The sequence below is a fragment of the Motacilla alba genome, chromosome Z, assembly GCF_015832195.1.
Source record: "Motacilla alba alba isolate MOTALB_02 chromosome Z, Motacilla_alba_V1.0_pri, whole genome shotgun sequence".
Taxonomy (NCBI): Eukaryota; Metazoa; Chordata; class Aves; order Passeriformes; family Motacillidae; genus Motacilla; species Motacilla alba.
This window is the reverse complement of record NC_052046.1, coordinates 9,164,685-9,179,711: the sequence shown is the minus strand read 5'-3', so window position 1 is coordinate 9,179,711 and position 15,027 is coordinate 9,164,685. Positions and strand designations below refer to the sequence as shown.

At 40.1% G+C, this 15,027-nt stretch overlaps 1 protein-coding gene across 15 annotated transcripts in view; it reads right to left on the bottom strand.

Annotated features, from left to right (window-relative positions):
• The window catches only part of UNC13B (unc-13 homolog B), a 207,563-nt gene that overhangs the window by 68,933 nt on the left and 123,603 nt on the right, over positions 1 to 15,027 (bottom strand). For 10 of the 15 annotated variants that reach the window (XM_038125517.1, XM_038125512.1, XM_038125516.1 and 7 more), the window contains 6 exons: positions 11,982 to 12,060; positions 11,196 to 11,201; positions 10,178 to 10,252; positions 9,322 to 9,541; positions 1,366 to 1,593; positions 893 to 1,034 (listed from right to left, as the gene is read on the bottom strand). In XM_038125517.1, the coding sequence (XP_037981445.1) occupies positions 893 to 1,034; positions 1,366 to 1,593; positions 9,322 to 9,541; positions 10,178 to 10,252; positions 11,196 to 11,201; positions 11,982 to 12,060 (750 nt within the window). The remainder of the gene's footprint in view (positions 1 to 892; positions 1,035 to 1,365; positions 1,594 to 9,321; positions 9,542 to 10,177; positions 10,253 to 11,195; positions 11,202 to 11,981; positions 12,061 to 15,027) is intronic. The other 5 variants (XM_038125513.1, XM_038125520.1, XM_038125522.1 and 2 more) reach the window with 1 other exon arrangement.

Genomic DNA, 15,027 nt, shown 5'->3' with positions numbered 1-15,027 from the left:
ATATTGTAAAGACTGATATGAAACTGATTTTAAAACACAAATTACACTTTGCAGAGAGAGCTCCCCCCCAAGCAGCTTAGGAAAGAACAGAGAGGAAAAGAAAGGAAGGAGAGAGATGGTACAATGGAAGAGCTTACACATTAAAATAAATAAAGATTGTTGATGTTGAATGAGATCAGCCAGAATCTTCAGAAAACAGTTGTTGAATTTCATGTCTCCGTTTTGGTTTTTAACTTCTTCAATGACAAATTGAGGGTACAGATTACTTATTGAATAAAAGCAGGATGGAACAATGTTATCTAAAGAATTGTGCCTCCAGACTTTGCTTTAAATTCAGACCTCAATACATTGGTAATCTTGGAAGCTGTCTCTCATAACAATAACTCCTTTGAGTTATTGTTACATTGATGTTCCAAAACTGAAAGAACAGGCTGCTGGTGTCTCAGACAACTGAAAACTAATTACCTTTAAATTTGGTTGCCAAACACCAGTAGCAGTTCCCAGAAATAGGCCACAGAAGTTTTCTTAGTCTTTTACACAAATTTTACTCTCATATTAAAGGAATTTTTTTAGCCAGGAACAATAGCTGCTTATTTAAATATTTTCCTTTCCCTTTAGCATTCTCTCGGAACATCAGTATAGAAGTGTTCATAAAGCAGACAATTTGTATATACACAAAGAAGACAGATGAGATAAATAGGTGTGCACTAGGTACACTGTTAGAGATGTCACCTCTCCACACACAATCAATGCTGAGCAAAAACAGAACCATCTCAGATTACAGCTGATGTGGGAATGAGTACAGAGAGAGAAGACACAGCTATCAAAGCACAGATCATACAAACAGGGGGGGTTGCGACATGGGCCTGAGAGTCCTTGTCAGAGCACTTACAAGTAAAACTTCTCTTCCCATACAGGGTTCAGATTCCCAAAGATCGTTTTTGTCCTCTTCTTTGTTTTACCCACTTGAACAGTTACATATGGATCACTGGACCCGGTCTTGTCTTTGGCCTGCAGACCCTGAGCACACACCACTGAAAGGAAAACAGAAGGGTTACCACCACCTTGCAACAAGACAATGTATCCTACCACCACCTGAAGTATCAGCTCATAATGGGCAGAGAAACAGGAATATCCCTCATGAGAGCAATTCTGATGAGTCTCAGAGAGCATTTCTAATGAGCCTCAGCTCATGGTGCACTACAGCACCTGCAACAGGGGTATCTGCACCTGCTATCTGTATGTGCACTCAGCAGAAAGACACAGAGGTCAGAGAAGCCCTTCCTCTATGTTATAATTTCACACCAACTCTCTTACTTGAGGCTCCCAGGTGAGACCAAGTGAACCCATGACTATCCCACTCACCAGTGATCGTGATCTTTGCTGACCATTTTGAGGTACCATCCAGCACGCTCTGTTTCACTGTCTTCATCTGCTGAGCATGTGTCATTTTGCTCTCACAAAACACATCTCTGATCAAGTCGAAGATCTCAGGCTTGTTCCGCTCCCGGATTTTCATGCGATCCTTCATGGCCATGATGAAATTCTGGGTCCGATCTTCAGCTCCATGCTTTGAGCTCTTCTCTGCTGCTCCTGTGCACCAGAAAATACACAATGCTCATCAGGAACAAACACAAAATCATGTCTCACTGAATATGGACAGGGGGATCAAAGCTACAAGTTACCCTTCACATGATGGCTCCTGATACTGACGTTCACACTCTGTTCCCCATGTTCCAATATACACAGAGAACTTAGACCATTTGGAGGCAGAGGGGGTATTTCCTCTACAATCTGGGATCAGATTGCCCTTCTAACAAAATATCTATTTAATATCCTTACAGCTGAGGAACAGCCAGGAATGAGGTTCTTAAATTAATAGCATGGCCTCTGCTCTCATCACTTTGCTATGAACAAAAAAAATCCCTGCTTAGGCAAGTGCTAAGAAGAGCACCTAGCATCTCCATTACAAAGAGTACCTATGAGCTTGTCTCAGTGCTGCATTTCAGCACCACACAAGAGAAACTCAGATGGGTCTCCACTGTCGGCATTTTCTACCCATGTGTGTCACAAAGCTCCCTGCTGAGCTCAGAGTCACTGCAAATCTACATCTCCTGCTGCGTGGAACCACCCTGCTAGGATCAGGCACCAAGCTGCAGAAACACTAAGTGCCTCTCTGGATGCCATTCTATTTTATCAGTTCACACAGAGACAACTCAAATAATTCTAGAACTGCATAGGTATATTAACTACAACAAATACCTGTAAGAGAGCAAACTCAACAGCTCAAAACCTGGGCCATTATAAGCATGTAGTGCTACCACAGTGTCCAGCAGCTGGAAACAAAAGAGCCAGGCACAGAGTCTGTAACTGCACAGGTAGTCAACTCCATCTGACAAAAGAGAAGCCTCTGGTTGCTTGCATACCTCTTAAAAATTTTCCAAGATCATATAATTATGAGATAAGAGTACTCCCATCACCAAATACTTCCTACTCAATTGTTACAATAACTTTTACTGTCAAAATTTAGAAATTGACTACTGTGTCAGATGTGAGACATGCATCAATAAAAGCACCAATGTGAGCTAACAGGGCAGGTAACTCAGGTGTGAAATGAAAAGCAGGAGCTCAGGATTGCACACAGTCCTCTCTATACCCTGTCTGCAGCAATTTCAAATTATGATCTAAAGTCAGATTAAGTTAAACCAGTACAAAGTCCTGTGAACTCATTCAATCATAACCTTTCTGTTTGATGTAATATACTTTCGTTTGTTTTTCTTCTCCAGGATAGTTTAATTAAAGTAAGCTTAGTCCCAGGAAAAATGTCCTCAATTCAGGTATTCACCAAATATTAAATTACCTCAAAATATGTATTAAAGCAGGTACAAGGTGTACACAAAGGGAAACATCAATCCACAAAGAATACATGAAACTGTTTTCTTCCAGAAGTGAGCAAATATGGTATCTGAAGTACCCTTGCTATAAGGAACTACAGTTTTGCATACAAAACTGTTTCAGCAAGTAGTGACTAAATATGAAAAATGAACACATGCACACACACACACACACACACACACACACACAAAGGACCCAGCAGTACATAACCACAGAGAATAAATAGAGTTTCAGTTTGCAATAGACTGTAACCACTGAAGTGTCAGAAGTTCATTAAGGACGCTGCATACCAAAGAGTGTTATTAATGACCTGGGTGTGAAACAAGACATAATTTTACATTACCTGAGTACTTTTTCATTTTCCTTGCTAGAGGCTTGATGTTCAGTATTTCATTTAGTACAATAAAAAGTACATGCCCCAGAGTTTCCTGTTGTTGGCTTAAGATGAAATGAAATAAAAAATACTGGAATTAATTACACAGTCCCTGCTGTTTCTACTCACTGGTGATGCACCTAACATTTATTAAAGGAATATGAAACTGAAATGATACCAGGGGCTATGCTTTGAACTTCAGATAAGAAATGCTATTCAGCTTTAATAGAACTAGGTCTCCTGAGGATGGAGACGGACTCTATGCTTTATATGCAGAACTACAGAAAACTACTGGGAAATTGGGAAAGACCAAACGGAACAATTTGCCTTTCCTAGCTGGAATTCTGAGATCTGTCATGATCCAAAGAAATCAACTCTACCCTGACCTTTCTGACTTCAAGGAAATTAAGAACCAATTAAAACTAGCCTTAATGCAAGCATTGCAGGAGCATCAAATGAGGCTTTATAATGCAAGTTTGGACAAATGGAGGAATTCTAATCAAAAACATGTTTAACATCCCTACAACCTCCAGAGACCTTGCACAGTGGATTTATCCCTCTGCAAGCCTCGCAGTAGTCCAGGACACCCTGGGTTGCAGGATGCTCAAGCCATGACACACAGAACCCTACAGCCCCCTATCACCTCCAAGACTTGGCTCTGCCTTGCGACTCCAGAGGAAACCCCCCACCTCCACCCACACTGTTTCCCCACTATGCCCAGATAATTTGCCCAGGCAGCTTCATTATTCCTTCCCTGGAAAAGGTCTCTCTCTGCCTGCAGAGACTGCGCCTGAATTGCAGGGCAAAAGCCTGAATCAGACAGACACCTTAATTAACAATACAGACAAACAAAGAACAGACAATGTCTGTTCTGCTGTCTCAACAACACACTCTTTCTTAATTTTGACACCTGCTTCTTGGTACAAAATCAAGAGGGCTTCTAAACCAACCATTAGGGGACTAATTAACTACGATGTATGTGTTTTAAATGCAAAACATGTCACTATACTGAGTGGCAGAGGGTGCTTTTCCTGCTCTTGGACTGGGATTGTTTCCTTGAGCTGCAAAGATGTTTTTGGTCAATGGAACAGCTTTTCAAATCCTGTGAATGGCAACAGAAAGGCACTGGAATACTGGAATATACAAGTAACATGTACAGCTTTTGGGCTTTCCTTCTTCTCTATGACAGAATTATCAGTCAATTTATGACTGGAAAAAGAAAGCAAATATATCTATATTGGGAATTGTATTGATACAGCTATTAGTACACCACCAGTGCTATTATTCTATGCTTTAAGAAGAATTCAAGAAAGCAACACTGTCAGGATAGAAGGCAGCTGTTCAGTAGGCGGATAATGCTTAGAAATTATATATTCTTGAAACTTAAAATAGATATTCAAGTTTCAAATAAAGGTATCCTTCTTCCTTCTGTGCAAATATTTTCCTACATAGGACTCTGGGAGCAAACAACTGTTCATCACCATGGTGTCTAACCATCATTCAACTCAGAAGCCAAGATGATTAGCACATGACTTAATTCGTCTGACTAACCCCCACTCACTGACTCCGTCTTGGAACTGCAGCCTCTGAACTCAAGAGTTTCTCACACAAATTTCTCATCCAAAAAGCAACAGTCACACCTGCCTCACAGTCCTGAGTCAAAATGCATTGAATAAAAAAGCTAGCCCTGAACTGTACAGGCCTCTTACCAGGCTCTTGCTCACATAATGTCCTTCCCTTCCACCCTCTTGGTAATTACTTCTCCGCATTTGTTCTTTGGTCTCCTACTCATCCAGCCCCGGATGTACTCTTTCTTTGATACCAGAATTGCCCAACCCATTGTAATTCAGTTAGTACTACACCAATGCTCAAGGCAAGAGGTAAAAGCCGGGTTTCCAAAAGCCTTGCATGCCCTGGGGATGTTAAAGAACATCCCTCTATCCACTTTCAGTCAAGTAAGAAAGGAAAAGAACCCATTCAGAAAGAAGAGACTTCTACTACTTCCAATAATAGCAAATGGCTAAAAAGAGAGCACCGTCCCTTGAGCAGATGTTTATGAGTTTATGATAAAAAAAGGTAAGTGCCCTATTATCAGAATAATAACTCCTAAGTACCTACAGCACCATGAACCAGCAGGCTGCAGTACACACACTACAACTGATTCCAGGTTATTGCACTTCAGACACACCAATACATGTAATAGCCCTGCTGAAGCAGTCTGCTAATGGGGTTTGATTCAAATTGCAACAAAGCATTGCTGAATTTTTCACCAGTGTAGTCCCACACTGATGATAAATTTTTTGAGTGTATCAGATAATAAGTTTCTTAAAAACACAGAGACAAAGAAAAATACCCTCAGAAGAGAGAATCAAACTTAATTCTACAAGACTTGGAGAATTATTTTCCCCAGAAAGGTATGAAGGATGGAAATGGATAAACAGTACATTCTAAACCTAAGGAATAAAACCCCAGGTGTCTACCAAAAATTTTAAGTCATAAACAATGGAAAAGTATTTGTGACCAGCCTGAACATTCATTTTACTCCTGTGCAACATTTTCTGGAAGACTTACACAGATTGAAGTGAATATATATCCTGAGGCATCAAGGTATAATCAATAGAATTGTATTTGTTACCAGTCTGAAAATTCATTTTACTCCACTGTAACATTTTCTGGAAGCCCTAAATAGACATAAGTGAAGATATGTCCTGAGAATGTTTTGAGTTTTTTGCCGACAGCAACAATAAAGCTTCTGTTAGGAAAAAAAATCCCTCCTGAGTTCAGTATACAAGAAAGTTCAGTCTTGAATTTATGGGATCTTTAAACTGTTGTTTGTCCCCCAGACACCCTGTTTGCCATTCTTCAAGCACAGCCTATGTTCTTCAAACATATGTATAAAAAGAAATTAAACTTCTCCATTTTCTTCTGGCTTCTTGGGTTCCAGTTAGAAGAATTCTAGCATGAACACACTGAAGCAAAGAACACAGTTGCCTGAAATTGCCTTATAATACATTTCTAATATTGATAACAACTGTCTTCCCATTCCAGAGGCACATTCACGCCGTTCTCCAACTCCCACCACTATCCTCTGTCTTTTCCATCTTTTCATTATACAATTACCGTCTCCAGCTTTCTCTATATCTCTACCCAGCTAATGATACCTTCTACATTCACAGTGGGTAACCCTGCAGATTCCACTCACGGTTTCTCTTCCTTGATTCTGGACACCTTACAAGTAAGTCAGTAAGTAAAATTTTTGTTTGTTTGGTTTTACCTTTCTACACACTTCACACCTTTTAAGGCTGGTGTACTCTCAGTTGTTTCCTCTCTTGTTTCTGTAATTCTGCATGATGAAGTATCCTGAGCTTACATTTTGAAAGAAAATGTGAAAACATCTGCAACCTCCTGAATAAAATAACAAGTTCTTACTTAATGCTTTGTCATATAAGAAAAGTAATTTCCAGTTGTTTCTTCTACTCTATGAAAAAACACACAGTATTGCCAACATCACATCCCACAGCCCATTGCATAAGATTATGTAATTACAACTAGAGATAAGAAAACCTTCCCCCATGGTTATTCTTCAGAGTCTCAGCTCCAGAGACTACCTGTTCCCAGGGAGTCTGAATCACTGAAGTTGTCTTCTATTTCTACCTTTAATTTTCTCACACCCAACTTAGCCCTTTTACTCTTTTGTAAAACAATATGCTTAAAAAGATCATCTTACTCTTCGTAGCTCACCTCCCTCTTCCCCAACATGGTGTAAAGCACAAACAGGTTCAAACAAGGACTAAACCAATTCACAGAGCCACCACTGCCAGCTATGAAACAGTATCTACTGCCCGGAAAGGCTTTAAGATATGGATATCTGTAAACTGTAAGAGTAAGCCAGAGTTGTAGCAGGTGCACTACATGCAGATCTCCTACACCTCTGCCCTGGGCCCAAAACATCCCTTTAGAGATATTCTATTAGGGAAGACCTAGTACAGCTTTTTTGAAACAGCATGATTCCTTTCCTCCTGTCCCAGACTGCCAAGCATATTTTTTGAATGATTAACAATCTTTTATCATCCTCTCTCGAGACATTCTCATATTTCTCCCATTATTACTGAACTCTCTCCAGTACCCATTCCCATCTGCACTCTCCTTTCTTGAATATGGATAGCTACAACCTCCTCTGCAGGAATATACTTCCTCTTAGTCACTAGCTATTTCTTTAATACAGAGGTTTTTCCCTGTTGTTTTCAACTTCAGGACCACTGCTCTGTACAACAGCTCTGTGCCTGTTTCCTCTCTGCTGCTGGTGCAAATCTAATCCTCCTCTGTTCTCCACAGATTTCTCCCTTACTGAGATACCTCAACTCCCTTGCATTACAGCATCATGGGTATGCATCTGAATCCAGCCTGGATGCCTTGAGCTTTTCACCTCAAATACTGAAAATTAGCAGTTAGCAAAGAGTTCTGGTGAACTCCAGAAATAAAAAAGTTATTCTCAGGAACTGACCCTGCATATCAGACTGTGACAGAAAACTAAGCTATGACCAAACTACATTCTCCTGGACCAAATGTTCTTTGCTTAGTCACAGAAAGGTCTCAACAAAGCTAAGGTACTAATGATGCAATAAATGCTATAAACTCACCTCCCAGCTCTCAAAGACAAATCTAGAACTTCTGAGCAACTGGGAGACAGAGATGTTTGGCCAGGATCAGATGTGTCTTACAAATAGGCCATTGCAAATAGCCCTAGACCTAACTGACAACTTTAAGACTCTGAACACATAAAAAATACAAGTATAAACAATATCCATTTGGGGGTTAAGGAGAGTTGTAAGAAAAAACAAATGACCTACGATTCACTGGTATCCCTTGCTGAATCACTAAGACTGGCTTTCCCAAACAACTGTAGCCCAATTCAGATAATAAGATCCGACTTTTTAAATTCATAGAATTGCTGACAGGAATTTCCAATATGTCCCTTCATACTTCACAAACTTTTCTGATTCCTTAGACTTAGTCCATCAAGCTACAATGACAAGAAGAGTGAACAAGAAGAGCAACACCTTCCTATTCAACATTTAACAGACATGGAAGAAATTTCTATTCTATTTAGACTGAGATATTTTGCTCTCAAGCAGGAACATAAATTTGAGACTGAATTAAGAAATGGTATTTCAACCTAATAAGCAACTGGACCAAGGCAGATGCCTAAATGAAGACCTTTTTTCTATTTTTTTCCCCTCTCTAGTCAAATTCCTTTTAAATTTCTCCATTGCTTGTGTAAGGTGCCATTAATTCTGCAAAGTTATAGAGCGCCTTGAAGAGATGACTTAGTTTTTTACTTAGTTTTTCACACCAAAATAATGAGAAATGCTAGCAGGAAGATGAAATACTGAACATATACTCAAACAATACCTTTGTACCTGACTCACCATCTCTGTTAATTCAGCCCTAGGTCTCTAAAGTGGTTCAGCCAAGCAGGCCTACGGTTGAAAAGACAAAATGCCTTCCCAGGCTGCTGCTGGTACAGGTAATCCAAGCTAAGTCCAGGAACTCTATACCTCAAGTAGGAGCTGAATGCTGCTCTAAAAAGCTTAAAACAGTGGCACAGACCGAATGGATGGAACAAGCAACCTGACTGCAATATGAGGGCAGGGGGGACAAAACAAATGTCAGAATATTCAGCCTCATACTCTCTTCATCCAACCCATACTTCAATGTAGAATATGCTAGCAAATACACAACTTGAGCTGACACAAACAGAGCAAACAAAACAAAAAAACCAAACCAGCAAACAAAAAATCAACCAAAACCAACAAACAGATGTGAAAGAGTAAAGAATGAAGCCTTCTTTAAAAGAACATCAAGCGCAATGCTGCGAAGTTTTTCTGCATCAGTGGAGCTGTCTGTGCCCCCAAAGAGGGAGGTTTAGCCCAATGGCACCTTTTCAGAAAACACACAGTCACTTCAATCAATGCAGCTTTACTGATCCCTGAGATATCAGCAGCCCTGGCAACAATTTCTGGAGCAGCCACACTCCACTGGCCCCTACTCACTCTGCAGGCAGTCAGCATTGAGCAGGTCTTGGCACTTCTCGTGGCACTTGACCCCGCACTCCCCGCAGCGCATTCCCTGCCGCGCGATGCCCCACAGCAGCCCCTCACACTCGTAGCAGTAGGTAGGAGTTGTGGCTGTCCACACTTCGAAGTTGTGTGGGGTTGTACAAGAGATGGGGTAAATTAAGGCTTGCAAGGTCTTCTTATAGACATGAGATTTCTGAAAGACAAGAGCACATGTAAACCAATATCCAGGGAGGTGACTGAGCCTATTTTTGCGGTTAATGCAAGGGTTTTACAGGAAAAGGTATGACCAGTGCTATAAAGCTACACATTTGAGGTGGACAAATGCATCAAATTTTTACATGCAGTGTCAGAGGACACCTCTCGCCTTCCAAAAGTGTCTCCCCAGGTGTTAAAAAAATTGGAAGACAACAATTAATGTTTGTGGATGGGAAATATCTTGAATAAAGCAAGTTTGACACACTGTCCCTTATGGCAGATAGCACAGAAGGAAATGGTAAGATTACTGAGATCAAAAAGTGCTTAACAGCACCATCAAGGCAGATGATGTCTCTTGTGGTGTCCTATCCAGGACTAGGAGTTGAACTCCATCATCCTGATGGGTACCTTTCCAACTCAGCATATTCTGTGATTCTGTGTTTCTACACGTTTCAGGATTATACTGATACATTAAATATTGCTTTTATGTGTTTAGTTTCTTTGACCAAATGATACAGGAAGCTTTGATCTACATTTCCAGACATCTGTGAAGCTGGCTCTGAATCTCAGAGAGCCAAATCCCTTTAATTTGCTTAGTCAGAATTAAGAGAAGTCAAGTCACCCTCCTACTTACCAGCTCTTCATCTTTGAGAGAGGTTCTAGTAGCCATTGCTGAGGTAATTCCGGCTTTTCGGGACTGAACCAGTGACTAGGGAAGAAGAAAGTTTGTTATTCACCACCAACATTTACAAGTGCAATGGCATTACATGCCCAGAGATGTGAGCAAGAGGACTCTTGTCATGCCAGACACCAAACCAACAATCTACTGCACTTAAGTTGGTTCCTCAAATGACTGCTCACAGAGGAGTCAAATGCATACTCTCAAAGGTCTCCCAACTTGTTTCCATCTGTCCATAATCAGTCTCACTCTAGTAAATTTCTATTTGTTTCTCTGAAAGAATTCCCAATGTAACCTAAGTTCCCATCTCCACTTTTACTTTCTAGTAGCAACAACGGCCCTTCTACTGTCTGAGGTCACTACAACAGACTTGCTTTTGTGTATCTAACTTCATTCATATCTAAAGGGAGATTATTTCACCAGCTTTACAAAACATACAACACCCCAAAATGTGACAGTAAAGAGGTTGCAAGTAACAAGGATAAAAGAAAGGGGAGTGAGTTAGGAGCAGAGGTTTGAATGTGACAGTGTATCACATTCATCAGCCATCACTGAACACAATGAACTACATTTTCCCCTTGGAATACTGCCTTTCACATCATGCCAGCACTGCTTTGCAGCTGTGGACAGCACAGGGTACTGTCTTTGCAGCACCTCACAGTGGCATACAAAGGATTTCAATAGCCACTACAGTAACATGAAGGCAGAGAAAGATACATAAAGATAGCAGCATTTGCTTTGAAATCATCCAACTCTACCAGTTTTGTACCACTTATGTTCTGCTTTATGATGCTTCAAGAGAAACTGAAAAAGTTCATTCCAACAGTGATGGAGCAAGACAGAGTGTTGGATACACATTCACTGCAATAATGCAGGTTCAAAACAAAAAGCAAAGAAGTAGAAGGGGGAATAACATAAAGTAAGGGGTTTTTTTCTGGTAAAGACTTGATGGATAGTCTTCACCTCCACTTACCATGGCCTGTGAAGAGAGAGAATGAATGCATTCAAGGGAAGTAACACAAGTTAATGCCGTTATTGCAATGATTTAAGATACAAGCAGTTAGCTAGACACATGCCAAGCTGCCCATGTATAAGCTGGCAGACAAAATTGTATGCATCTTTTCACATGAATTACAGGATATAGAAACTTTGGTCTTTCAGCTGTTACAGCATTTCTCTCAAGTATGAAATTGCTACGTGTCCTGAATACAACCAACAGAAAACCATTTGTCCTGCAGAAGCCTTATTTCACCATATCATACAAGCATATGAAAGTTGTCCTCATTACTCACTTGGTTCTCATGCTTCCTCAGTGCAGAAGTCTACTGGCAATATTGCAAATAGCTTTTAAAATCCAACCACATATGCTCGTTTATCTATCCTCTAAAATTCCAGCCTTCTGGTAAGCTGCCAAACCTCACACGGACGTTATAACTTTCCCTAAGGTATGTGGTTTTTAGCAAAACCTTCTAAAATTATGCAGGCCTGAAAACAATCAAGTATTTTGTGTAAAATAAAAAGGATAAAGACATGAAAAATAATCTAGTTCTGTGAAATGAATGAAATTGTCTACAAAACCATAGCTCATTCTCACTGAGATTTTTCAAGCAGTACTCCTAACCCTTTAGCATAAGAACTAATTTAACAAAATTAGGAGCTTGAGCTCCTTGAAGTGGCAATGAATGTGCCCATATATCAAGAAAGTAAAGCCAGTTGTGTAAATGCTGTGTGGCAGAAGAGAAACAAACAAATCTCTTACCAGATCACTGACAAGTGGAATTGGCTTTTTTTTGCGTAGATCAGGCATGCTATCGATGCCATAGAGACCACCTGCAGGCCTGGAAATTCAGGAAGAAAAAAAAAAAACCTAATTAATTTAGTGTTGGGAGGGGTGAAGAGGGGGATGCTTTACTGGAACAAGAAAAACAGCCAGAAGATTAAACTTAAGAAAGTGTAAAGTTAATGCTAAAAACGATTAAGTGTTTATCTTCTTCACATGCAACAATCCAGACATTCCTGCCTGGTATTGGTGTTTAGGAGGGAGCACTACAAAGAGGATCAGCCCCGGGGCAGGATGCTGCCATCCTCTGCTTCTAGTCTAGAACACACTTAATACTGGCCCTTGAGGACCGTATAATTGTTAGGAAAAAAATGACACTGGTGGAGAAAATATATTATTTTTGTTTCTATAAAAGAGACCATTTGTGGTGCTCAGCATTTCAAGCCATGCACACCTGTACACACACGAGATAGCATTTGCTGGCAGAAGTGAAAAAGAAGCAAAAGGGTGATTACCCCAGCAACAGTCAGAGCCTGATGAAATAAAACACTCTGACCTACTTCCCTTTCCCAATGAGACCAGCCTGGATAATTATACCTGGATCCTACCACTTACTGGTAACACTGCATGTATGTAACCCTGTACTTGAAGATCGTCCATTAATCCAGCTTAAAGGCCTCCAGTAAACGCATCCATCTCTAAGGACTTTGGATAATGCTTTTTCCTAAAGCTGGAAACTGAGCACACACCCCTCTGCTGTAGCTTCGTCCCCACAATGAACATCCAGCCCAGCAGGTAACATCCACAGCACCTCTCAGTGTCTCTCTCTCCCTCCCCATCTCCACTCTAGTCTCAGGCCTTGCTAACATCAAGAATATGGCTTCTGAGATCTTCTTGATTACAGAGTCTGCAAAGGAACCCTCTGCCTGTCCATCTTCAGCCATTTGCCTCCACTCCCTGCCACTCTGGCTTACGTGTTTTGGTATTTGTGTGATAAACCAGCTGGCAATTTCAGCCTGGTTATTTTGTTGATTTGGTACAACATACCCAGTCAAAATGCTCTGCAGGAAAATTACAGGAAAAATGAGTATGGGACAAACTGTCCATACAGACATAAAAACTACCTTTCAAACAATCTAGGAAATCAAACTGCCACTACAAATTCACACATGCCGTGAAAATTGTGAGGTTGATAAATTACAAGAGGCAACCTGCAGCCATTAGAGAGCAGGGCCTACTCAAGCCCCCTTAAATACAGCCAAGGGGAAAAGAAACCCAAACCACAAAACATCCAGCGTGACCAAAGCCATGCTACAGCTTGAGAATGGACAAGGATGTCACAACACAGCCTAGCATGAGGCTGTGACAAAGAGGAAAGCAGTCCATTATTACAGAAACATGTGACAGAATTGTAATAGTATAATTGACTTTTTTGATGGGGCGTAGGAGGGTGACGTGTCCAAGCCATGGCTGAGCTGACAGCTGCTGCTGGCTGAACAAGCCTGGTGGGAAGGTGAGCAGTCACGTGTAACTGCAAGAGCCATGTCAGCTCCGCAGTTTTCCAACAGTGCAGTTTTCCAACACTGGAAATCCTCACAGCAAGGCCATGCTGTGGTTTTTTTTTTTTTTTTTTTTTTTACTAGAGGCTACCATAATTTCTGATAAAGAATTCCAGAAAAACTTTTTGACCAAGTCATACTGCAAAAATCCCTTCTGACTTATTATAGAAAAATTTCACCCACATAAAGAAGTAAGAAATATGTTTATATTGTCACTTTTGTCTGTTGTCCGAATGCTACAAAACCTTTCTGATACTGGTGATACTGTTTTGAGGTAAAATAGGTGTCATGGCAGACTACTCAGATGATGCAAAGAATCCCAGGATTACTTGAACTACAACACAGTTTATTGATAAGCTTTGCATCATTTGTGTAAATTCCTTGAATTATGAAAGCATATATAAAATTGAAAGGGAGAGTGTATAACCTGAAAAGATTCAACAAAATGATCACAAGTAAAACTCCATAGTTAATGCTCCTGCTAACAGCATTTTCCTCCATGATTTCAATTTTTTTTTCCTAACTTAATTGAAAGGAAACTGTGACACACTGACATTTCCCAGGAAAGAAGAAGAACATTAAAATTGCAGGCTTTAAAAATTCAAGATGAGCCTTTATAAATTATTGTGCTTGAGAAACATGTCTAGTTACAATTGGTTTGTTGCAAAATACTTTTGATAGATTGAGGTTTATGACAGAAACAGTGGTAAGCCAGGATGACAAATGTATTTGAAAGGTGCTTGTATTTGCCACTCAAGAGAGGTGTACTAGTACCTACATAGTCACGCACTCAGATAACCTGCTTTTAGCTTGTTAATATTAATTAAAAAAATTCAACAACAATTCCTAGTTTTCAAAAGTGTTGTGCTTTTAGCTACCTCAGTAGCTTTATTCAAGCACAACTGCTACCTCACTTAATAACAGAAGAATTGACAGTGCCTCAAATGTGCACAGTGCAGTTTTATATGTAATAGGGTACCTCTCCTCTGCAGTGGATGTAATATTTATAGCATTATAGAGAGCTGTATTGAGCAGTGAATACCATTTCTGTATGAGAAGATAATTTGCACTAATAAATAAAAGATATAGATGTGAGATACTACACTCAGAGACTGATCCATAATACCAATTGTACATTTTCTTTTGAAGTGATATCTCCAAAGCCAGTGATTACAGACAGGGAGCTCCTGTTGTATTATACTATAAATGAAAATTGCTTGAAGCATGTATTCATCTTTTAATACAAGTGGTATGACACAGAGGCTTGCATTAAATCTTGACAATCTAAGCAAGCTAAGGTGGTTTGCAGTAACAGAGGATGACTACTTCCTTCAAAGGACACCACAACTGTAACCTTCCCATTGAAAGAACAATTCCAAACATAAATAATTTAATACACTTTGAGAGTAATAAGCCAAAATGTGGCCAAGGGTTTAATTAAAGGTTTACCTCCCACAACCACCTTC